Source organism: Phytophthora sojae (genome assembly GCF_000149755.1).
Source record: "Phytophthora sojae unplaced genomic scaffold PHYSOscaffold_6, whole genome shotgun sequence".
Taxonomy (NCBI): Eukaryota; Oomycota; class Peronosporomycetes; order Peronosporales; family Peronosporaceae; genus Phytophthora; species Phytophthora sojae.
Genome location: NW_009258120.1, coordinates 822,561 through 845,530, shown reverse-complemented (window position 1 = coordinate 845,530; position 22,970 = coordinate 822,561). Strand labels below are relative to the sequence as shown.

Below are 22,970 nucleotides of genomic sequence, written 5' to 3'. Positions count from 1 at the left end.
CGACTGACTCGCCTCAGCCACCGCCTGCCGCCCGCCGTACACTTCCGCCACCGACTTGTCCTTGGTGGGCGACACGAACGACTACGTCAAGTTGATCACGACGCTCACCAGCTCTGAGTCATGCCCCGCCGCACAGTGACAGGACACACTAGTACTTTGGGTCGAATATTTTCATCGAGTCGGTCATCCCCAACATTTTCTCTACGTCCTTCGGCAACACACCCGTCTTCCGCCACACATAGTACTGTGTGTTCTGAAGAGTCTCGCCCAGCGTCTGCAGATCCGACCTATCCTTCAGAGACTTGAAAAACGTCGCTACCTCAGCTTCCGGCACCCTTTTCGTCAGCATCAGATCTCTCTCTCTAGCCGTCTTGAAACGAATAGCCTTCGGGATGCCTCGCTTTGTACGCGACCGTGTATCGAAGCCACTCCAGCAACGTAACGTCGAGTTATCGTCGAGATTTGCTCCTGAGTTTATGAGTTGCTTCATATTTAGCTGCTAGAAAACGACTGGCTCGTCCATCCACAGTCTAAAAGCTAGATTCTGCAGACTTAGGCCAATCTTTGGCGCCAAATGAGCGAGTTTTGACGCCCCGCTTACTAAGATTAGGCCAGGAAAACTAAGCCTCGTTTCGTGCTCTGTGGCTTCCGTGTATGGTCTTCTTGACCTGCTTTTTCCGCGTTCCTAGCACTCAAGATCCATGGTGCCGAAGTAAACTTGTTTCCGCCAGGGACCTGGGTTAGAACTGATAAATCGTTAGGATATTGTCCGAAGTATTTTAATATTTAAAAAAATACTTCGGACAATAAAAAATACCACCTATTAAAATATGTGTTTTTTTAACGAGTGCTTGAACAGAGTTATAAAAAAACGAATTGTTTGGTGGGATAACGGGAAAACCTGTCCATGGGCGGAGCAACTCTTCATGCGCCTTAAAAATCACGCTCTTTCCCTATATGATGTGACCAAACAATGCGTGGGGTGCCCCCATGTTTCATGTGCCAAGCAAGGTGTCATAACGTTGCACCACGTCTTCTGGACGTGCTCCGCTGCTGTCATTCTCCGGAGGACATTCCTGCAACGCTGGAGGACACTCGGATTGCCCCTTACAGCTGTTGAAGAAGATATGTTCTCGCTGCGGCTACGGGTTGTCCCCGCGGCGATTTGGAGCTCGGCCGAACAAATGTTCCCCTTTTTGTCGCTAGTGGACCGAGGTAAGCTCACTGAAGCGATCACGCGTATGGTAGAAAGTTGTTGGCGGATTGGAGCGGCCCTGTATTTTCACGGTGTATGGCGATGGAGAGTGGCCCATTTTGATGATCTAAACAACGTGTCCGACGCTCATCATAAAGCAACACTGTCAGCGAGATTATGGACTGGACACCTGCCAAATATAGCTTAGTCGAGCGGCTTATCTGCAGCGATTAAGCCCGACTTATAAAAGATATATGTCGCTTTATCGCAAAAAATCTCTACCACAAAGGTGTTAAAAGTGCTACCTGTGTCGGACTGATAGTGTCCTAAATAGGGCGGCTGCTACAGTGACGTTGGTACAAAGAGGAGTGTACCCATCACTTTGCCTCGGAGACACCGAGCGCGTGAATCCTTCTAGATTTCCTCATTCTGACTTTTGCGCACGTCGGGCAAAAGCCCCTCTCGCGGACGTGCTGCTGCTGCTCACAGACGCCATAGTGAAGCAAGGTGAGGCGCTGCACGTCGCTCGCCGTGAGGTCTTCCGCCTCTGGTCGAGGAGGCATGGAAGGTGGCGATGCGCAGCCGCCATTACCTCACGGCTCAATGCCTGGACATGCCCTGCGACTCTGCGTGGATGGTCCTGTACAGATACGGAACTGACATCAACTTCGTAAACCCACCAGCCTTACCAAGTACGTTGAACTGCAGGTGTGTTGCATCAGATGCGTATACTAACAGTACATGAATGCTATGATTGATACAGGTCTTCCTTTCACCAGCTACTGCGCCGGTTCACTAGCTACTACCACATCCCGCGCGCCCGCTCCAGGGGCCGACCGCTCAAGCTCCGATACCACCATTAGGTGTTGGGGCTGGTCCTATGCTTCTATGTTGGCTCCATGGAGCTGAGCAGCTTGATCATGCTGTTCGGTGTTCCTCCGAGTACATTGGCGCGGACCCTGCGACGGGCTGAGGAAGCACTGTCCAAGACACTGGACAACTACGCCCCCGCACGCATCGCATGGCCGTCACCCAGCCGCCAGACTGAGCTGGCGAAGCTCGAGATCCTCTGCTGAAGCATACCTTCGGCTGTATCGATGGGAAAAACTATAAGGCACAGGCAACGCTCATTATGAAACTGAATTGTATTGCGATAAGTTACAGCTACGTTTTGTTGCTATGAAGGTCCAGCAGCCATCGAACGCGGATCTGCAGATCCCCATGTACAATGGCTGGCTGCACTCGGTGTTTGTCACCGGGACGATCTGCTTCGCGGCAGACGGATGCATCGTGTGGGTCAAGCACAACTGCCCCGGGTCATGGAACGACTCCGACACGTCGCTGGGCTTCAGGAACTAGTTGCTGGACCCCGTGTACTGCCCCGACCCGCGCAAGAACGTCGCCTCGGACTCAGCCTTCCCATGCTCCACCGCCATGGTCGGCCGCATCCTTACGCCGCTCAAGGACGGCGACCTCGAGCGCTTGCACCCGTCGCTGCGGAGCTCGGCGCGGACCATCCACAACGCCATCACCTCTGTGCGGTAGGCTGCGGAGTAGGGCATGGGAAGCGTTCAAAAGGTTTACAGTCGCCTTAATCTACCACTACCTTACGAGCCGGCACTCCGTGGCCTCAGACTGAACAATCTGTTCCGCTTGGTGAACTACCGCGTACGCACTGTGGGCATCTCTCAAAATCGCACGACGTTCTCGGGCGAGATGGAGCTGCCTGCACACCTGGATGACTAGTCTCTAGTTTGTAATACATTTCAATACATGTAGTGGAGTCGTTTGACAGAGGCATTCATTGACTTTCAACTTTCTTGCTGGTTTTGAGCGAGTACGCGTAGGAATGATGCTGCTTTCTGTAGATCTATTACGCAGCTGGAAGGCTTGCCAGCACGAACTTTGTTAGATGTCCTGCAACAGCAAGGCTTACATGTGCATCAATCTGAGTACGTACAGCAACATGAGTAGTTCATTGGTGAGGCTTTAAAGCAACGAGCTACGCTAAGACGGTGCAAATGAAAAAACCTCACTACCTTGTCCACGATTTGCTTCCGCTAGACGTCATCCTTGCCTCAATCCTTCTTCTTCAAGGCGCCCGATCAAGATCAGCAACTCCTGGATGCGCGCACGCGCCTCCTCGCGATCGCGGCGAGCGCGCTCCTCCATCTCCAGCTTCTCTCGGCGACGACGCTCCTCCGCTTCGGCCTTGGCTTCGGCCTTCTCCTCGCGACGCCGCTTCTCCTCGTCGGCACGACGCGCCTCGGCCTTCCGCTCGTTTTCCTCGCGGAGAAGTAAGACAGTCTCCATGATGCTGCCGCCCATGGTGTTGGCGGTGCTTCCGAGGCCGCTCAACCTGTTCTTCAGCGCGGTGGTGGCCTTCATGGCTCTGATGCACTTGGCCTTCGCAAATCTGGCCTCCAATGTTTCCTTGTCCTCCTCGAAGACGCGCTTGGCGCCCACTGCATCACGAAAACTGGTGAGGTCGGTGCCTCCGAGGCGGTTCGAGGAGGACTTGTACTTCTGGTCCTTCTTGGGGTTCCCCGATGAGCGTCCTTGGTCGACTGGCGCCCCCGTCGAGAGACTGCCGTCGCTCGCAGTGACGGTGGAAGAGCTCTTGCGTTGCTTTGGCGGACCTCCAGCGCCAGGCTGCCGCGCGTTTTGAGGTGCTCGAAGCGGCGCCGGACGCTGCGTACGAGCACGCGCTCCGAGCTCGTCGCCGGCAAGAGGTGCCGCCAGCAGGTCCTGGAACTCGCCTCGACTGGGTGGGGGCTGAAGCTCGTGGAGTCGCCCGTGACGGACTCATCCGTCTCGATGGGCTCGTCGTGACCGGTGCTGCCCTGGGAATCATGCTGCACGTTGTCGTCGTCGGGGTCAGCCTCGAACGAGAAGTCGGGCTCCACGAAGCCTTGGTCGTGGTCGGCCTCGTCGTCGATCTCGATGACATTGGTCTTGTCGTCAATGGCCTGCTTGGCCTCCTAGGCGCGTTTGATGTGTGGCGACATCTCTGGCATACCGGCGGCTTGCGAGCACTATACAGCGTCTTGAGCTTGCGCCGCAAGCTCTCGAAGTCGCGCTCCGGTGCTCCACGGGCGCGAGCAGAGTTGTAGGTCACGGCAAGCCGCTCCCACTCGTCTCGGCCAAGCGGGAGCGCTTGCTCGACGAGGTGTAGGAGTCGGTCGATGTCGAACATGGAGTAGTTGGTGCTGCCGGAGTTCTTGCCCATCTGTAGGTTTAGGAAACACGTAACGGCAGTCAGACAGCTAGCGAGCGAAGGAAGGAAGCTCAAGTGGGGTCGACGCACGAGGGATGGAGCTTGGAAAGGAGGGGACGGGGAGGGGCTTGGACTGGAGTGCTTGGGAGCTGGCAAAAAGCAAACTGAGCGAATCTGTCGACCGTGGCGGCGTGCAGAGCGTCTAGCCCAAGCCATACTCACCAGCTACGCGCCTCCGATCTTCAAAAGACGCTGCCCTCGGCGAACTTCAACACGGGAAATCTGCGCGCGCAAAGTGCCGCCTCAGTAGCAGCCTTCGCGTTCAAAACATAGAAACAGCTCTTCGGAAGCGCCTTGGCGCCAAAAGTCTCGGCGCCCACGTCGAAGACAACGCCCACATCGGATTCCCCGTAAGCCTCATCTCAGTCAATTCGAATAGCTAAGGCAACAATAAACTCACATCTTTCAGCCACATTCATCCATGCATAATCCTCACAAACCACCTACACTGGAAACGACCTACACGCAGCGCCCTTGGCCCGCCAGCAATGTGTTCATGGATCTTGCTCGTCCTGGATGTCGCTGTGACGGCACTCGGCGACCTCGCAGCGGCAGACAATCGAGAGGTCGTCGCCGTAGTCCACGGTCACCTCCTCGCCGCGACAGATATCTTGCGTAGTCACCACCACCACGGTCGTACGACGGCCGTTAGACAGCTCGACGAACGCCGCGGCCGGCCTGCATGAATGATTCACGAACCGCATGAGGCTCTCCATGCGCCCCGCGTTGATTGCAACGCAGACGCCGGTTGCTGGCTTCTCCGGCCGCTGCTTCAACACGAGCCTGTAGCCCTGGTTGCGCGGTCGATTGGCCCGAGAAGAGCTTACGTGCTCTATCTCCCCGAGCCAGCACTACGCCAGCGTCGATGTCCTCACCGGCCACGATTCCCAACTCACGCGTGCGCTGGTTGTGGCCGAGGAACACCTTGGCCGAATCTTCAAGGCCGTTGCCGCACTTCAGAACACGGGCATCAGCTCGTTGCGACAGGAGTTCGCGCGGCACGAGTTCCAGCAGTTGCAGGACCCGAAGTGATGCACTGCTGGAAAGATCGTAGCCAGCGGGTTGAAGTTGTCGCGCAAGTGCGCAACACTGTACGGCCAGCGTACTGGCACGAAGATGTCGCCCGGTCGCGACGCCTGCCGTCGAGTCAGCGGTGCCAGATCCACCATGGACGGAGCTGTCGCCTGCACGGCAGCAGCAGCACGAATGGCGCGCTGGAGCACAGGGTGTTGGCGAGCGTACGGGGCAGCGGTGTCTCGGCGTGCTTGGCGGCCTTGGCGGCGTGGGTGAGACGTCTTTGTCGTCCTCGGGCGCGACGGGGCTCTTGATGGCGTCTCCAGCAGCACTGGAGAGGAAGTCGTCGGGCTTCGTCACGCACGCGTCTCCGTTGGTGGCGGCGTCGCTGGTGACGGCAGGTTCGTCGCGCTCTTGGACCGACGCTTGGTCCGCTTGGGAGACAGCCACGGAGGCGTAGCCGTCCCCGTTGCGCTCGCGTCGCCGTCTGCTCCGCAGGGCCGTCGGCTGTGGTCGTGGCGCGGCGCCACAGCGACGTTCGGCGGTGTGTTCTCGTCGCTGGACGAGTCTTCGATGCAGCGCAGCTGCCAATGGATCGCGGAGTGCGTGAGGTGCACAATGTCCCTGCAAGGCGTGAGCACGGCCAGCCACAGCACGTACAAAAGCATCAGTTAGCATCACGCATAACTTTCTGCGAGTCGGCGGAGGTCGACTTCGCGCCTTCGCCGTCCGATTCAAAAGTGAGCGCAACTTCAAGTTGTCGGCAGGAAGACATAATCGAGGCGATAAGCCACCAGAGTGAAGGAAACACGTTCAAGAATGATGGTCAGGTTAAACAATACAAATAGCAAGATAAAAGTTTATGATGGCTACACGACATAAAGGTAGGGTTAGGGCCGCTTATCGAGGCCGATTTCGTGTCTCCGCAGATTTACGTCGGGCTTATGACCCCGACATATCACTGCAGATAAGCCGCTCGAGTAAGCCATATTTGGCAGGCATCCACTGGCTACGATACGGTGTCGCTAGATTTACGTGCTGGGCATAATGCAGCGGCAATGACCAGAGCAGCCAAGGTACTCCGACAAGTTCTGATGACGTCTAGCCCTCTGGTGTCTGTGCCTGTGATATCGGGGAGGAGACGCTTTTTACTCTTCTTTGACGGGGGCTCCAGAGGGAATCCTGGATCTGGTGGCAGTGGAGCGGTTGTAGTTAAAATTGGCGCCTCCATAGCTGAGCTTCAGGTCTGTTGGTTGGCCAGCATGTCCTATGCTTCGCCATCTACCACGAACAACTTAGCAGAAAATATGGGACTACTCACCGGACTCAAAGCCTGTGTGCGCCATGGTTGAGAACCGCTTCATGTAATCGGCGATAGCGCCATGATCATTCGACAACAGAAGACACGCAAATCTCCTCTGGCACGGCACCTTCGGCCGTTATTTTGGCAAAGTCGCCGACTCGCCGACAAGGCTCGAGTCTCCAGCTGGAGCCACCACTTGCGGGAATTTAACAAGACCGCAGATATCTTAGCGAATGTGGCGATGGACTCCAGCCGGAGTTATCAGCTGAAGTCGGACCAATTGGATAACCGATGGTCAAACGCGATCGCACATGCAGTTAACGACGTTGGGCATTGGCTGTCACGGCATTTTGATGAGAACTCTCCGGAGTTTGGGGACAGTACCGTGTAAGGTATGCAAGGGGATCGGTAGAATTTTCTGTGTCCGTATTCTGACATGACATGGATTTGGATCTGGCCCTCCCCAATACAACAATCAAGATAGTCCCGGTGCAGCAAATCGTACATATGCGAACAGGATAGGCGACGTCGATTGTAGCGACGTAACAACGACGTAGCATGACAGTGTGAGCAGCGCTAACTGCGAGCTTGTTTGCTGCATGCACAAGGTTTGGACACCAAGCAAACCTCACAAGGTTGTATGAGTAGGTGGCAGGCAAGGTGAAGCCAAATGGGCCCGTTACCTCATGTGTTTATCTGGACCCCGGTCAACATAAAGTGCCTTCAGGCTCAGATTCAGCAGAAAAGTGGGTCATTCCTCCCACAATCTTCAGAACAAACGCCATGTCATGTCAGAATAAGATCATAAAAAAGCTAACCAAGGGGATCTAGTCGGATGCCTTTACAGCACCGCTATAGATGTGCAAGATGGGCAAGAGACGTCTGCACTAGTTTCGGGCATTGGTAGTCGTCTAAGTGACAATAATGTACCTCACTGAAAAATGAAAATAATAACGGGAAAACCTGACGAACGGGATTTTGAGCAATAGATTTCCTTCCATGAATCTACTATTGCAATCGGTTCGTTTCCTTACGTTGCTTGAACCAGCACCTCGCAGGGACCAGCTTGGTTGAGGTATCCTTTTATCCCTGTCGGCGCGCCGCCTTGCGTGCAGCCTTTCGTGTAGCTTCCTCCTTCTTAGCCTTGATCTTTTGGTTTATCGCAATGTACTTATTCATCGTCTCCTGGTATTCCGCGTACTTCGCGTGTCTTTGCAAGTACATTGTGCCACTTTGGACTCTTGCCCAATTCATTCCCAGCTTCTCGGCGAACTTCTCCATTTCCGCCATTTGCAGATCAGTGAGAGTCCTTCCTTCGGAAGAGTCCTCGTCCTCGTCGACAACCTTGTTGTGCTTCCTCAGAAGCCGCAGGCTGGGTCCACTGGGCAAAATCACTTGGGAGGTCTTGACCTTGTTGGAGTCCGTGGTGGTCGAGAGAGCCTCGCTGGCAGCCAAAAAGGTAGCCGCGATCAACAACAAAACTGGAGCGACACGCATGGGGTGGGTTGGTCTTAGAAGCTGGTCGGAAAAATTGAAAGTGAGATTCAGACCTAGCTGGTACGGTGTTAGGAGCAGGTAGACACGGCCCGATGTATCCTTAGGAACACCTAGGGAAGGCGATATTTGCCATAGAAAGTCGTGTGCTACTTACCATCCGATGGGGGTCACCCACGCAATCGCTGAACTTGGTCGCAACCGCGTGAACAACTGCCAGAACTCGTACAGTAGTGCACATGCCCGGTATAACTCTACAGTAATCAACGACGGGATTGACCACGCCACGCGATCAGCTCCACCGGGTACGGTAAGCTTTAACACGCTAACGAACACGGGGGTTGGTCATGGACGATAGTATCGTAACGATACAGTACTTGACTACCAGATTGCAGAGGAAACATAGTGGCGCACCGGCGCGGTCGGTGGATCTAAGGGCGTAGCAGTGGCCCCTGAGGGTTATGGAACCAATGCAGCCAGATAATACTTAAATATGAGGCTAAACGCTTCGATAGTGCCATGCGTGTGCAATGGCGAAATACATATTTTTTCCTTCCCGAAAGCTTCTATGCTGAGCAGCCATACATACCATGTATTCATCTCGTGCGTAGTATACCACGGCTGGGATTAAGGTATCGTACTAAAGACCGGATTCCTAAGAGAGCGGTCTCTGTACAAATCTTGGTCTCCGTCCTTCTAATTTCTACTGCAGTAGTAGTAGTATTTAACTTTATGTCAGTTTCTAATTGGCCACGGGGTTTACTGAGTTCAGTTGTCTTTGAATCCATGGCTGGTTTGAATCGGTCAAATATAGGGGCTGTAAGCGCGAGCAGCAGCACGATGCGCATGATTCTTCGTATTCCGCTCGAAAACTTCAGCCCAAATTGGAAAGTTAGGAGAGAGGCACGAGCATATGATGTCTATAATAAATGCTTGTGTCGTTTTGTGCTCGCAAACGTGTATTGCGTGGGAATACAGATTCCTTCGCTTTCGTAAGTAGCGTATAGGGGTTCCTGCGAAGTCGTCGGCGTGGACAGCTGACATTTTACAGGAAATGTTTGTTTCCTCACGGGATTTGACTGGCTTTCATTATGCGAACGTTGCCATACAGTTCTTCTGAGCAAACGTAAGCGGGAGCCGCCGACGCTTACATCAAGTCCTTCATTGGCTAAAATTTGACAGCAACACACAAAGAACATCGACCCAGCAGCAACATGAGTGATGGAGGCTCGCAACGCGCTTCTGCTCCAGCGCGGAGTACCAGTCATGCTGACGTCGAGGCGATACGCGATGCATGCGTCACCAAGCAAACAAGAGGAAAGTACAAGAGCAGCCTCAACGGGATTAAGAAGTGGATCAGGAGCGAGCTCGCTAAGGAGGATGAGAATATCGCCAGGTTTTTCGACGCTGATGATGACATTAATCTAAGTGAGTTTACACCGAGTGTTTTTGAGCGTTTTCTGGTGTTCAAGAGTGCTTCTGTGAAGACGGCTACGCTGAGCGGGTACCGAAGTGCTATCAAGGATCTTTATCGCGTGAAGCACGTTGCGCTGCCTCCTGAGTACGGTGATGATATGAAGCAACTGTTCTCCGGTATGAAGCGGATGGAGGCTGATCAAGACCAGACTAGCACCCCAAAGACATCAGGAAAGCAGCCACTCACGTACTCCCTTTATAAGGAGTTGTGCAATTCGACTCTCGTGGCGGGTGATGGCGGGTTTTCGCATCTTTTTTTGACTTCGCAGTGGAATTTGATGTGTCGCTCATTGTCGGTCCAGACTCTCCAAAGTCAGCATCTCGTGGTGAAAGACGATAGCGTTGGAGTAATATTTGTGAAGACGAAGACTAACCAGGAGGGTTCAGGGCCCCGTGATCCACGCCACCTGTACGCGAACCCGCTGAGCCCATCAACGTGCTGGGTGACTGCCTTGGCAATCTATCTTGCATGCCACCGTCGATTGGAACCGGGGGCACTATTTCCAGGCTCTAACCAGAAGCTACGATTTAGCAAGGTGCTGGCTAACCTTTTGAAGTAAGGAGACGCTGGTAAAAATTACGGTACGCACTCGGTGCGCAATGGAGTGGCTACATTTGCTTGTGGAGGAAGTACAGGTGGTCCCTCGATCGTGAGTGTGTGTCTTCGCTGCGGATGGAGCCTCGGTGGAGTTCAAAATCGCTTTTTCCGTTATGAAGCCGCAGGAGATCAATTCCTGGGGCGAGTAGTGGCAGGACCTCCCGTAAATGACTCTAAGTTCGCTACTTTACCGCCCCATTTTCAGGATGGCTCCGATAAAAATGTGAAATCGTGCGTGGAGACTATGTTTCCGGTTCTCTCTCGCGAAGCCAATATGGCAGGAATTTTGCGGTTGTGCCTAGCATCACTCGTGCATCACGCGGAATATTTGCAGCAGCATTTACCGGCCACCCATGCATTACTTTCGACACATTTGTTTACAAGCCCCACTGTCCTTAGGACGCTTGAAGGCCAATTAGTTGCTGGAGAGTCTCTCTGGATGCGACCAACGGGGATACCGCCTTATATTGAGCTATACAAGAAGCTTGACCAGCAGCAAAGGTCAATTGATGAGCTGCCTGGCAAACTGGAGCAGAGAATGGAGCATGTACTTGAGAAAAAGGGTGTGGCAGCGGGCAATATTACGAGAGAGTTATTGCGTGAGGAAATTCGATCGTAGTTAGACGAAGTTGGGCTTCACCAACGTCCGTCGATCAACGTCGTAGTGCCAGCGCCAGTTCCACTGCACCAGTATCATGTCTGGGGCGGGAAATTTCATGTGCTACCTAGAGAATTTAGTTTTCCGAGTATCGATCCCCTTGGGGCATGGATGCTATGGTGGTTCGGAAATCTAAAGCTCAACTACCCCCCCCCCCCCCCGTACAAAGGAATACCATCGGACGACCTGGATACATCGCAGAAAAAAGCGACGCTGTCAGAACGGTCAATTATGATGCGGCACATTATGAATGGGATCGAGGCCAAGCTGGACGCACCTATGCCGGAAATCCGTGACAAGAAACACGCTATTGAGCTTTACAACATTGGATACGGTACACTGCGGTTAAAACCAAGCAAACGTAAGCGAAGAGCTGAACAGCTTAAGCTTACAACTGTTTTGAAACTCATCCGACAAGCCGATCAAGAGCGAAACGAAGAAGACAGTCAGCCGCCCAAGCGTCAGAGACACACAAGCCAGTCCGGTTGTCCGAGATTTGCAAGCTAGTAGTAGCTATATTCAAACAGTACACACATTTACATTCATGTTAGTGCAGTCGAGCTGATCCCAGTAGTGCGACGGAGTGTAAAGCTAGCAAACCTTGCTGGCGTAGAGGGTATCCTAAAGCCAAAGTTGTTAGCTTAAGTTTTATAGCCATTTAGCAACAACAAACACAAATCTGGTAGCTCGTGAAGTCGCCGCCTAGAACTCGGCTGTCGACTGTTGCAGTCACCGCTTAGTCGATGTTGCCTGCCGGCCTCGATAGGACTGCACGTGACCTCTGTACCTATGTATGGCACTTCAATAAACTTTTAGCCAATCCAATTGTGCCTTGATACCGTCGCAGAATCCATCTTACGTTTTCGCAAGTCAATTGACATCTTCGTCACGATGTGCAAAATTTTCCAGAAAGAATGCTACTGCAGTGCATGTATGGCGAGGAAAAATGTCCACACTGCATCCCTTCGATCAAAACCTTGGTGGTGCTGGTCATACAGATCCGTGGGTTGGAATCCTAAACTGTATAAATGGTACTACCACTTTGTCTGTAAACAAACTATGATCCAACTGAAGACGATGCGTCTGCTTTTTAAAGTATTCGAGTCTCTTCGATGTTTCCAATTAAAATTGGAAACATCGAAGAGACTCGAATATTTTTTACAATGGAAGCGCCTGTGGAAGCTTATGAATAGGTTTTATTTCCTATTAGTAATGGTGAGTGCTCTCCACGGTAGATTTTGAATTTGAATTTGTTGCGGTTTAGTCGGCTACCTACTCCCGGAGACGCGCACTGCTGCATCTCCGCCTACGGTGGTCGCATCGCAAGATCTCTAGGATACGAGTCCGCGGTAGGTGCCCAATCTCCACGGTAGATTTTCCTTGACCGACTCTTAGTCACGCAAGCAGCGTTTTCAGTTTCAGTTTGTGGGCACAACATGTTATTACAGAACGTACAGAGAGCTTTACAAACTATTTGTCACAAAGTGAAGAAAATACAATTGGGGCTTGTACTGGCGTCAGTCTAGTGTTTTTAAAAGATCAGTGAAGTTATAAGGGATTCCACTGCCAAGCAACTCTAGACTAAGCACCGCTTAAAACTAGTAAATGCCTTTGAAGCCAGCGATGATTATTCTGGATTAATATGACCTATAGGGGCATAAAGCGTTAAAATTATTAGAAGAAGCCGTTGAGGAGGGCTAAACATGTATCGGTTGGATCAGCGGTATGTAATAATTGGTATTTTTTATCAGCTGTTTTTTTTTTACGAAGTCGCATTGTTGCCACTTATTTCGAACGTTTGATAGCACTTAGCAGTGCATTTCTTTTTAAGCAGGCAAATTGCAATGTAAGCAATGCACCGCCTTTTAGACCACGCAGTGACCCGCTGCAGAGTACATGTATAAACTCGCCAACAAATATCGTCATCGTGCGGTACTATGGGGGCAAACGAGACTATTGTGGGGTTGTATATTCACGCGACCATGAGCCTCGTGAAACTTCTACTGTGGTTAATCGTCCTCATCGGTCGGGGGGGGGGGGGCTAAAATAAATAAATAAATAGGCTCCTTATGTCTGTCTTCAAAGTAAATAATAGCCAGGACAGAGAAGTATTGAGTATTAGGCTCTGCTGCTGCGTGCAACAACTTCGATTTCTTACTTACCTAGAGAGTTGAAATTTACCCATACCATATTCATAAAGTATTATTTCAGCATTGTGAAGAGCATCTCCAACGGTAGTGCAAAACTCAAGGAATTGCACGATATTTGCAAAATTGCAAAAAAATCATCCCCAACGGGGAAGTGATAGGGGTTCAGAAAGTAACAAGTTGAAATCGATAGTGCAATTCCCGGATGGCGTAGAGATTATCGGCGTGCTATTCACTACGACCTGCCAGCTATTGCACGCAAAGTGCAAGGCGAGAATACGCATTTATGGACGTGCACCCGTCCGAAAGAGGTACACAACGCTCTCACAATACATATACTACTAGTTTCATAGGTACACCGGATGAATAGAAACTCCCGGGCTTACCGGCAGTTGCTACAGTATGTAGAACAAATGACTTGTTGTCCCAAATGCATGCTGCAAACAACGGCGGGCCGTTATCGACCTGAAGTGCTCTATAGTTGCCTATTGTGGTGCCTTTGCCGCGGACAACTTAAGCTACGCTACCCTTTATCGGTCATTGCGGAGGGAGCTACCCGCTTTCACTACGCAATTTTGCAATACCGTTGGGGAAACTGAACTATTGCAAAAAAATTCAAGCGTGTTCGTCTTGTTTATGTTGCTAATCGGCCATTCACTTTGCCTTATCACTTTTGCGATTTGCACTACCGTTGGAGATGCTCTAAGAGCTCATTCAGCATATGCTGCTTACAGGACAGGACAAAGCATAAGTACCACAATCTGATGACTCGACGACAGAGTAATACAGATTCGTGCCTCAAGTGTCCGGATGTCCGTTTAAAGTTTAATCTTGGCGTCGTCACTTCTCAATTTCACAGCAACCAACAACTTCACAGTACTGAGTGACCGCCTTCGTTGAGAAAGCATGCAGGTCTCCCGGCTCTTCGCATTCGGGGCACTCTGCACGTTCATGCTGACTGTCGACGCGGCTAGAGCGCACAAGCATCCGCTCAATGGGTGGTACCCGTGTTCTGAGGTCACTTTTGCGGAAGCAGCAGAGAGACCGAGAGAGCAAAACGCCGAGTGTGCCGTTTACTCCGCTCCCTTGTGCTACCCGGGAATCTGCACGACTCCAACGTCAGTGAAGCCGACGGTTGATATTTTCTTCAAGCGTCTTCCTGCTACAGTCGGCGACGTGGCAAAAGCGTCGAATGCGTGGTTTCTTCAAGGCGGACCCGGCATGTCCTCGATCTACTGTAAGTTTCATGCACTTTACTTCCCCGTAAGAAAAAAATGCGAACTGATCATAAATTGGAAACAAGATATTTTCTCTAACAGCTTGTATCTGGAAGCATTCATAAACTTTTAAATAAATAAATCTAGGTGCGACAAAAAAAATCTAATGCGTCATTACGCTGAAGTAACGCTAACCTTTGATCCTTTTCATTCCGCCTCACTTCAGCTTTTGACCACGATGGCACCAACCTCAACGTGGCCGTTCGTTCCTGCAGCCGTGGCTCGACGCCCTCGCACGTTTCCTGCGCCTGCCCAATACCGCCTCTGACCAAGACCAAGACCAAGACCAAGACGACGAAGACAAGGGGGTGGTGGTCGCCGCCATCGAGTGCTGGCCCGACGCGTGGCACTTCTACCAGAAGTTCGTGACGGCGGACAAGTGTTTCGTCCGCGTCGACTTCCCCTCCGACCCCAAGCTCCGGCGCGACAGAGAGCGACTGCAGCGCGTGCGGGAGTCGCTGGAGCTCTTCGACCGACTCGCGGCGGTGGACAACGAGGCGTTCGCGTCGCTGCTGTGCGAGTTCCTTCGGCACCCGCTGCCGCCCCGGACGGGCACGCAACGGAGGCCGCACGTCTTGTGGCCCACGTGGGAGTGCCACCTCATTGGCGCTCTGTCGACCAGCGACCCAGTCGCCAAGAAGTCCGCAGTGACGTGGGGCGAGCTCTTCGGGTGTCCCTCGGACCCGTGGGAGGGCTCGAGGGAGTTCCGCGCCGCTATGACGAAGCTCGAGAAGGTGAAAGTGGGGAAAGGGGGCAACCGCCACAACGAAGTCGCGTCCAACTTCTGGCAGGTGTCGAACGCCGTCATGGAACTTCGAGGCGACCAGAAGGTGGTGACGCAACTGCAGAGGAAGCGATCGGGTCCTTTGTCGCGGGAATTCAACAATTTATTGGAGTTGAAAGTGCCATCCGTTGCCCATTTGGAGGCGGTGGGGGGCGGTGATGACACGCTCTTAGAGACGTGGAAGAAGGCAACGAAACGTACAAAGGCGAAGGTTAAGGTGGACGAGGCTGAAGTTGCAGCGGCGACTTATGAGGAGATCGAGGATATAGGGGGGGTGACGGCGGCGCTCGCTCGGACGGACATGACGGCGTTCAAACTGGCCAATGGGGGAGACGTGCTGTGTGCAGAGGGGACTGTGAACGCAGGTTTCCTATTCAGTGCGTTGGTTGGCGGTCAGTCGCTGGGCTATCCGGTGGGAGACTCGGCTGCAATGGTGACGCGAACGGGGAAGTGCAGCAACTGGGACGTCCAGATCAGTGGCACCCCGGGGCTGCGATTTGGAGCCATCTTCTCCGCCTTTGCAGAGGCGACGGCCATAAGATCGTTGACAATTTCAGCAGCGAGAGCTGACCGGGGGATTTACAATGACCCGGTGTACTGGTCCTGGCTGGTGTACGCATTCTGGGGCGGCGCATCGATATCCTCCGTCCAGAAGTTGACCATTTCGCGGATCAACTTGACGGAAGAGCACGTGCTCGCGGTTGCTCACGTGCTGATAAGCAACTTCCCCAACCCAACGGCGCTCCGACCGGGGACGTTCTTGTCAGCAACCAACCATGGATACGTGGACGTGAAGAAGGGAACTAAAGTTCGACCCAACGGATACGAGAGTGCAGGGGACGCGACACTCGTGTTATCTCAAGATTACAATTTCCGCGCAAACTGCGACGGCTCTCATGTGAATGATGTGGCGAAAGTCGTCGTTCCCGGCTATGGAGTTTGCGAACTGGATCTGCGCGAAGGAGTGACTGAGTTCGTTCAGGATAGCTGCATTAATCCGGGGATTCGGTGCGGCATTCGATCGCTAAGTCTGACGCTGACCGACGTGGAAAACGACGGAGTGGTTTCAAGTCTATTCGGGCTGATCGGAAAGGGGCTGCACACGCTGTCGCTCGACTTCAAATGCCTTGTCGACCGACAATTTGAGCTGGATCTGAATGATATGGCGGCTGCGTGTCCGGACCTGAAGGAGCTCACTTTACGCGACTGGAATGTGACGTTGGGCTACGACACGGAAGCTCTACGGAGCTGGGGGATCAAGAAGTTGGCTATTCGAGGGAGTGAAATTGTGGAGAACCTGGTGGAACACATGAGTGATCCAGCCAACAGAATGTCCCGCGAGTTGGTGGAGCTGGAAGTGTCACCGAATCGCATCTACCGGCAGCATCAGCTGATCATTTTTACTGACGACTATGTGGATTCGCTCAACGCGCTTGACAAAGTGCCGCTACCCGTGCAAAAGAAGAAACTTGCGAAGAGCTCCCGATGTGCGATGATCAGTGTCGTGAGCAACAGAGCCAGCAATCTGCGCGCGGCGCAGTATCTGGACTCAAGCATTTTGAGTATAATTTTCGCGTTTGCTGCCACTCCTGAGTGCCGTTCGGTCAAGGCAGTTCGCTTTTCAAGGTATTAAACGACTCGAATCCGACAAGTCAACTCCAGCTCCCCGTATTCGTCTAGGGGATACAATTCAAGTTCCTGATATTTTTCCCAGCCAACTTCCTGCTAAGGACATCAACTACGTACTAGTATTTGCAACGGTAAATTTCGAAACCCCAGGTTTTTTTCAAGTATTTTCAAGCTACCAAGTGCACGTCAAGGTGGCAAGTTATTTTTTTTAAAGTCCAGCCCGGTGTTATGTTTCCGTGAACATGCATCCATTTACCTTATCAAGCGAAGAATACCAGTCCTTGGGTGCGAAATGGTCAGTCGGTAGACCATGCACGGCCCCGTAGTCATCTCATGGCATCAAGTGTGCACGGCAAACAGTAAAGTTCCTAAACAACGGTGTTGGATACATTAGAGCAAGTGTATGGTGGTGCTTCGATGTCAAAATACGTGCTGAACTGTCCATCTCCGTCTAATTGGCGCTCAACCCCACTTGGAAGGTGCCATCGTAGGCTTCATCCGTGCTGAAGAAATCTTGCAGGTGGTTCGACGGCACCGTGAGGTTGAACGAGGGCATCTGATTAACGCACGACATGTCAAGATGCTGCAAGTCACCAGAGTTGCTGATGTACGACGTCAACACCTTCATGCCGCAGGTCAGACCGGGGTCACTGGTGTCGTTTAGCGGAGTCGAGTTCACCGTGTCGTGGGTCGAGTAGTTAAAGGTAACCAGCTCCTTTTTGCTGGTCTGAAGTGCTGCGAGCAGGTATTCCGCATACTTATGCAGGGTCTGAGGGCCCAACTTGCCGCTTAGAAGCAGCACACTGACGTCGCTCGGGAGAGTTGCAGCCTTGCTCCCCCTGGTAAATAATTCCGTGAGCGTCGTAGCTGCAAAGGTTGAGTTCATCGCATCCCGCCGATTTTTCTTTCGAGAAGGCGCAATACAACGCCGTTTGGTCGTAAGAATTTCCCGTGGTTATGCTCATGCTGGCAAAGCGCGCTTCGATCTGGGCTTGGGAAGGTGCAGGTGTCTCCCACATCTCCGAGAATACGGTGAGGTAGTACTGGAGGCTCGAGAACTTCAGATCGTCCATGACGTCGGACGAGGGGGAGGACTCCAAAAACTTGAAAAACTGCGTCAAAACTTTAACGTCGTTCGCGTCGCAACGGTTTAGTCTGTACACAAGTGGCGGGATCAGCGTCTGAGTATCACTGTTTGCCAAAAAGTTACCCAACGTTGACCGCAGTATGTAGGACGGCGGGGTGCTCGTGACCCCACCACCCACCAATGTGGCACAACTTGAGTTACGATCATTATCGAACTTGGTCAGGGCAGACGACAAATTAGCTGACGGGAGTGCGTTTTGCAGCCCTCGTCCAGTCTGCATAGCCCCATAAAGTGCTCGCCCACCTCACCGTACTCCACTTCCCACTTGGAGAAGAACTTGCCAAACTTGCCTGGTGGTGCCCCAGCCGACGTTGCGATACCGTCGGGAATGTAGCCCTTCACAGTGGCTGGCTGTAGGTGCATGAGTCGCCCCACCAACACAGTGCCGTAGCTCACTCCGTAGACAAACGTACCCGCCCCATTCGAGTAGTCGGAAATGAACGACGCGATGTCCGATGCGGCGCTAGTGACCGAAAACAAGGCGAGGTCTCCGAACTTCGTATGCAAGTCTCTCGCGGAATCTCCGTCGGCTCAATATCGCGGCCCCGTGGAGACCCAGAAGTCATTGCCTCAGTGCCACGGTGGTCCAAGGTGTAAACATTGAACGCTCCTCCAAGTCGTGTGTGTAGATCTATCATCTTTCGTTCCACTATAGCAAAAGCAACGATCATCAGTCAGTATTTTTTTCTTACGAAATTAGTTATAATACAAAGTGTAATAGTTACCATTGACTGAGGACAAGCCGGGTCCACCTTCAAAAAGCCATGCATTCGAAGCTTTTGCGACGTTGCCGACTGTAGCAGGAAGACGCTTCACGAAAATGTCAACCGTTGGCTTCACTGACGCTGGAGCTGTGCAGATTCCGGGGCGGCATAAGGGAGCGGAGTAAACGGCACACTCGGCGTTTTGCTCTCTTGGTCTCTCTGCTGCTACCGCAAAAGTGACCTCGGAGCACGGATACCACCCATTGAGCGGGTGCTTTTGCGCTCTAGCCGCGTCAACAGTCAGCATGAACGCGCAGGTTGCCCCGACTGCGAAGACCCGGAGAACCTGCATGCTTTCTCGAAAACGCGGCCACTGGGTACTGCGAAGGTGTTGGTTATTAAGAAATCGAGAAGTAAGGACGGCTTCGACCAGACATACGCGTAACATAGTAACATACAACCACCGTTCGATCACGAAGTGCGCAACGAAGTACAACATGATCCCTCTGTCGTGGAGTCATCATCTGTATTGTACCACTACTGGTAGTATGTTTTGTTTTGTCCGGTTACCGATTGGAACAATAAACTGGTGCTGTCTTTTTCGTACTTTAGTAATCCATTAAAAAATGGACTACTCACACAACCCTTCTTTCCCCAACGCAAATACTTAGTAAATTATTGTACCCAGAGCAGCCAAACCAATTATCCCTTCTAAAAAGCAAATCAAATCTTCAAAACTTTAAGATGTTTTCATTGTAACCCACAGGAATCAACAGCAAACTCGTTGCCTGTTTCGGGATTCTACATGGCAATGTCATGTAGAATCCATGCACTACATTGTAGTGTATCGTATCCCATGAAACTTAAATAAAAATTACTGTAGCTCTGGAGTAGGTTTAGAACTCGATATTTTCTAATACTTCTGAAATATACCCGAAAATGATCTCATGATAAAGGGGTTACGTTTGTTAACGGGGGAAATTCCAAAAGGAGACAAACTTTTGATGGCATTTTTAGGGGGGCTCATAATTGCTCATAATTGACAGCTAAACAAGCTTAGCTAGCACATTTAGCGCACGTGCGAACTAAAGCGAGTCCAATTCGCTCAAAATCACGAGACTCATACAGCCAACATATTTTATTGCGGAATAGAGTTAACGTTTATCCCCCATCGAGCCCACGCGTGGGCCCACTTTTAAATAGCTGTAACGGGTTCAGTTTTCGACGCCAGGTATCTTAGACTATTCAAAAATAAGGTAGAGATCACAAGGAGTTGGCGTCTATTTTGCAGTCAAAAACAAAACTTTGGTGATGACAAAACACGCTGTCGGAACTTGGGTGGAAGGCAAGACGAAGGCTACAGCAGATCTACAAGGAGTCATCTTGGCGATCGATACCAGCAAGGTCAGCCTTGGTACGATGTCCAAGGGGATAGCGGAAAGGTGGACAGAGTTTCGGCTCGGTCTATTGCTGCTGTACCTGCAACTAGAAGTCAACTCTCGCTGCCCCAGGCATCCCACCATCACCCCGAGTCGATGACGGAGCTTCTTTTGAGCGCAGCCGGGGCTGATGGAATCGATGTATCGCCCTCCTCTTCTGAGTCCGAAGCCAGCGACGAGGAACAAGAAGCCGAAGAAGACGAGTTGGCCGATGGGAATACTGGCAGTGTAGCAGTTGTGTCTGGAATATCTGATGATGGTAAAGTTCTAGCACACAACCGCTCGTGGGAGTTCTGCTCAAGTGTTCTTGTCGACCCAGCAGCCCTACTTCGCAAGCGAACGACTAGCTTCGCTGGCCAGGAATGTTGCAGCTCGGCGAAAAAACGTTTATCAAGTACTTCTTTTTGATGTACCCTTGGTCGACTATTCAGAGCACACTTCAACACACCAATGTGAAATTGATTGCTTCCAGACAGCGTGCTATTGCAGAAGGAGATTTTTTCAGGTTTTTAGGAGTCCGATTGGCAATGGCTGTGGAGCCAAGACGCGGCTCGCTGCGAGCTTACTGGGAAAAGGAAGTCTCAGAGGGCTTCGTTGGAACTGCTGCAAATTTCGGCGAGCGCTTTTGTATTTCTCGTCATACGTTCGAACAGATCTCCAGCGCCCTGTCGTTCGCGGATGATATTCCTTCCGATGATCTGTGGAAGCCGATCCGCTCGATAGTTGTTGGCTATAACAGTCGCCGCCAAGATGTAGTGTCTCCGGGAGATATAATGTGCGTCGATGAATGCATGAGTGCATGGCAAGGCAAGGAGGGGAAACACTGCCACGACGGGATCCCACACAAAACTAAGATCCCTCGGAAGCCGGAAGGCATCGGGGCTGAGATCAAGGCCATTGCCGACGGCGACTCTGGAATATTGCTGGGATTAGAGTTGGTTGAGGTGCACAGCGTCAGAAGCAGAAACCATTTTACGCGCAATTTGGTGAGGGCACTGCTGTGGTACTCCGCCTCTCAGAGCCTTATATAGGTTCTGGGAGAACCGTTGTTGCGGACAGTGCATTTGCCTCTGTTAAAACGTTGGTAAGGCTAGACGAAATATGTGGTCTCTACTTTATGGGCATGGTGAAGACTGCCTCGCGGGAATATCCGAAAACTTACATGCATGAGTGGTTTTCCACTTCTCCAACTCGTGGTTCGTTCAAAATATTGCAGAGTATGACTCCGAACAACACACCAATGTACGCACTCTGTTGGGCAGACCGCAAACCCAAGTGCATAATTTCCAACCGCGGTACAACACTTCCTGGCGCTGATAGCGTCCGACGACGCCATAAACTCATTGTTGACGGCGGCCAAGCGAAGACTTTGCAGTACGAGCGTCGTATTGAGCGCCCCCAAATCATTGAACTGTTTTTTTCGAAGTTCTCCACTATTGATGTGCACGACCACCTCAGGCAAGGGTATCTCGAAATGGAGAGGACTTGGCACACTACAAAGTGGCACCATCGATTATTTGCAACTCTTTTTGGGATGGTTGTTGTAGACGCCTACCGCGCCTACCAATACGAGGCAACAGCAGCAGGCTGCCGCGATTCTTCTATCGCTGATTTCAACTCTTTCACCTCTCAGCTCTCGTATCAATTGATTTTTAACGACTTTACCATGCAGCGTTCGACTCGAGTGAGTACTGGGCATGATAACGAGGGTGATGCAGCTCCTACACACACACTACGAGCGTTTAGCGCGCTGGAGCAGTATCAGCGCCTCAGTGGGACGGCGTTGCGCGCTCAGCGAAAGTGTGGTGTTTGCGGGAAGAAAGCGTCTTTCTACTGCACAGGCTGCTCGGGCCCTCTCAAGAAGCAGTTTTTCGGTGTTTGTGGGCTGAAGACGAACCGAGACTGTCATGCAGTGCACACTCACTCTGTTTAGGAAGTATAGGTAGCTCAGCTGCAGATTTTTATACTACATTTTTCTATGATAACATCTAATGCAGCAAACCCCACGCGTGGGATATTTGCCGCGCCCACGCGTGGGCTTTCGAGCTGTGTGATAAAGGTTAACCTACAGTATTGCTTACAACAGTCACGTCTCCCCTCATTGTGTCAAACGATGACGATATTTTGTTACCTTCTTTCAAGGAAGCAACAGGATGCAACTGAATGCATACTCTTGCAACGGCTAATTGCGTGATCTAACAGGCGGTTTGCAAATCAATATGGTGATCTTGATGTTGGTGTCCATGGCCCAGCAGTTGCACTACAAACTAAGCTGCACAAAGTGTTACCATATATAAAATATGTCCGAAGAAGATGCCAGAGTCAAAGCTACACTACAGGCCAGTCACCGGGGGCCCGACTCGGTGGCATTGGTCGTTGGCCCGTGCTGTAGTATAAGCTCATATTAAATGTCAACCAACCAAAATATTGAGCAAGATAAATCATAAACTGTATTGTGATTTGCTCCAATTCTGTCTTAAACGAAAGGCGTAAATCGTTATTTTACCATAACCCAACAATCTTCGCTTCGATGGTATTGAATGCGATTCTGTAGCAAGTTTTGGCTTAGGCTTTGAATTGACTTGAGAAAACGTAAGTTCCGGCCGCCGACGCTTTAATGGAGCGCTCCGATTAGCTAAAATGACCTGATTAGCGCTGGGCCGAAAGAGTGACGGATTCACTAGCTTACAGTACAAGTAACTTAAGTCGTTCGGAAAGACCTCAAGTGTAATGTATATCGAAGCGGCGAATTTACTAGCGTACGCATTCCAGATAAATGTAGGTGTTTGGGCCGTGGCAACCGGAAAAGCTGAAGCCATACTACGACG

The 22,970-nt window shown here is 51.6% G+C and overlaps 12 protein-coding genes across 12 annotated transcripts; 9 read left to right on the top strand and 3 right to left on the bottom strand.

Annotated features, from left to right (window-relative positions):
* Positions 1-1,666: 1,666 nt before the first annotated feature.
* PHYSODRAFT_286535 (hypothetical protein) lies at positions 1,667-2,448 on the top strand (the record flags this gene model as incomplete). The annotated part of the gene is made up of 3 exons (XM_009532177.1): positions 1,667-1,715; positions 1,779-1,891; positions 1,959-2,448. Coding segments are annotated over 2 exons (213 nt in total), but the record flags the coding sequence as incomplete, so codon positions are not given.
* An 814-nt stretch (positions 2,449-3,262) lies between these two features.
* Positions 3,263-6,154, bottom strand: PHYSODRAFT_259189 (hypothetical protein; the record flags this gene model as incomplete). The annotated part of the gene is made up of 9 exons (XM_009532176.1): positions 3,263-3,886; positions 3,961-4,176; positions 4,215-4,424; positions 5,030-5,308; positions 5,397-5,561; positions 5,715-5,817; positions 5,851-5,993; positions 6,023-6,110; positions 6,147-6,154. The coding sequence occupies 9 exons, from the start codon at positions 6,152-6,154 to the stop codon at positions 3,263-3,265; spliced, it is 1,836 nt and encodes a 611-aa protein (XP_009530471.1).
* Positions 6,155-7,872: 1,718 nt separating this feature from the next.
* On the bottom strand, positions 7,873-8,286 carry PHYSODRAFT_286533 (hypothetical protein; the record flags this gene model as incomplete). The annotated part of the gene is made up of 1 exon (XM_009532175.1): positions 7,873-8,286. The coding sequence occupies one exon, from the start codon at positions 8,284-8,286 to the stop codon at positions 7,873-7,875; it is 414 nt and encodes a 137-aa protein (XP_009530470.1).
* A 1,211-nt stretch (positions 8,287-9,497) lies between these two features.
* Positions 9,498-10,106, top strand: PHYSODRAFT_415880 (hypothetical protein; the record flags this gene model as incomplete). The annotated part of the gene is made up of 1 exon (XM_009532174.1): positions 9,498-10,106. A coding segment is annotated over one exon (609 nt), but the record flags the coding sequence as incomplete, so codon positions are not given.
* On the top strand, positions 10,107-10,313 carry PHYSODRAFT_388264 (hypothetical protein; the record flags this gene model as incomplete). The annotated part of the gene is made up of 1 exon (XM_009532173.1): positions 10,107-10,313. A coding segment is annotated over one exon (207 nt), but the record flags the coding sequence as incomplete, so codon positions are not given.
* A 21-nt stretch (positions 10,314-10,334) lies between these two features.
* Positions 10,335-10,976, top strand: PHYSODRAFT_514739 (hypothetical protein; the record flags this gene model as incomplete). Its single annotated transcript, XM_009532172.1, has 1 exon — positions 10,335-10,976. A coding segment is annotated over one exon (642 nt), but the record flags the coding sequence as incomplete, so codon positions are not given.
* Positions 10,977-11,246: 270 nt separating this feature from the next.
* PHYSODRAFT_510398 (hypothetical protein) lies at positions 11,247-11,522 on the top strand (the record flags this gene model as incomplete). The annotated part of the gene is made up of 1 exon (XM_009532171.1): positions 11,247-11,522. One exon carries the CDS (start codon positions 11,247-11,249, stop codon positions 11,520-11,522), a length of 276 nt encoding a protein of 91 aa, XP_009530466.1.
* Positions 11,523-14,143: 2,621 nt separating this feature from the next.
* Positions 14,144-14,404, top strand: PHYSODRAFT_389750 (hypothetical protein; the record flags this gene model as incomplete). The annotated part of the gene is made up of 1 exon (XM_009532170.1): positions 14,144-14,404. A coding segment is annotated over one exon (261 nt), but the record flags the coding sequence as incomplete, so codon positions are not given.
* Positions 14,405-17,303: 2,899 nt separating this feature from the next.
* On the bottom strand, positions 17,304-19,055 carry PHYSODRAFT_334859 (hypothetical protein; the record flags this gene model as incomplete). The annotated part of the gene is made up of 4 exons (XM_009532169.1): positions 17,304-17,691; positions 17,780-18,153; positions 18,243-18,462; positions 18,964-19,055. 4 exons carry the CDS (start codon positions 19,053-19,055, stop codon positions 17,304-17,306), a joined length of 1,074 nt encoding a protein of 357 aa, XP_009530464.1.
* Positions 19,056-20,014: 959 nt separating this feature from the next.
* PHYSODRAFT_302814 (hypothetical protein) lies at positions 20,015-20,550 on the top strand (the record flags this gene model as incomplete). Its single annotated transcript, XM_009532168.1, has 2 exons — positions 20,015-20,145; positions 20,193-20,550. 2 exons carry the CDS (start codon positions 20,015-20,017, stop codon positions 20,548-20,550), a joined length of 489 nt encoding a protein of 162 aa, XP_009530463.1.
* Positions 20,550-21,173, top strand: PHYSODRAFT_512848 (hypothetical protein; the record flags this gene model as incomplete). Its single annotated transcript, XM_009532167.1, has 1 exon — positions 20,550-21,173. The coding sequence occupies one exon, from the start codon at positions 20,550-20,552 to the stop codon at positions 21,171-21,173; it is 624 nt and encodes a 207-aa protein (XP_009530462.1).
* A 92-nt stretch (positions 21,174-21,265) lies between these two features.
* On the top strand, positions 21,266-22,075 carry PHYSODRAFT_511780 (hypothetical protein; the record flags this gene model as incomplete). Its single annotated transcript, XM_009532166.1, has 4 exons — positions 21,266-21,463; positions 21,509-21,682; positions 21,716-21,830; positions 21,882-22,075. 4 exons carry the CDS (start codon positions 21,266-21,268, stop codon positions 22,073-22,075), a joined length of 681 nt encoding a protein of 226 aa, XP_009530461.1.
* Between the last annotated feature and the right edge of the window lie 895 nt (positions 22,076-22,970).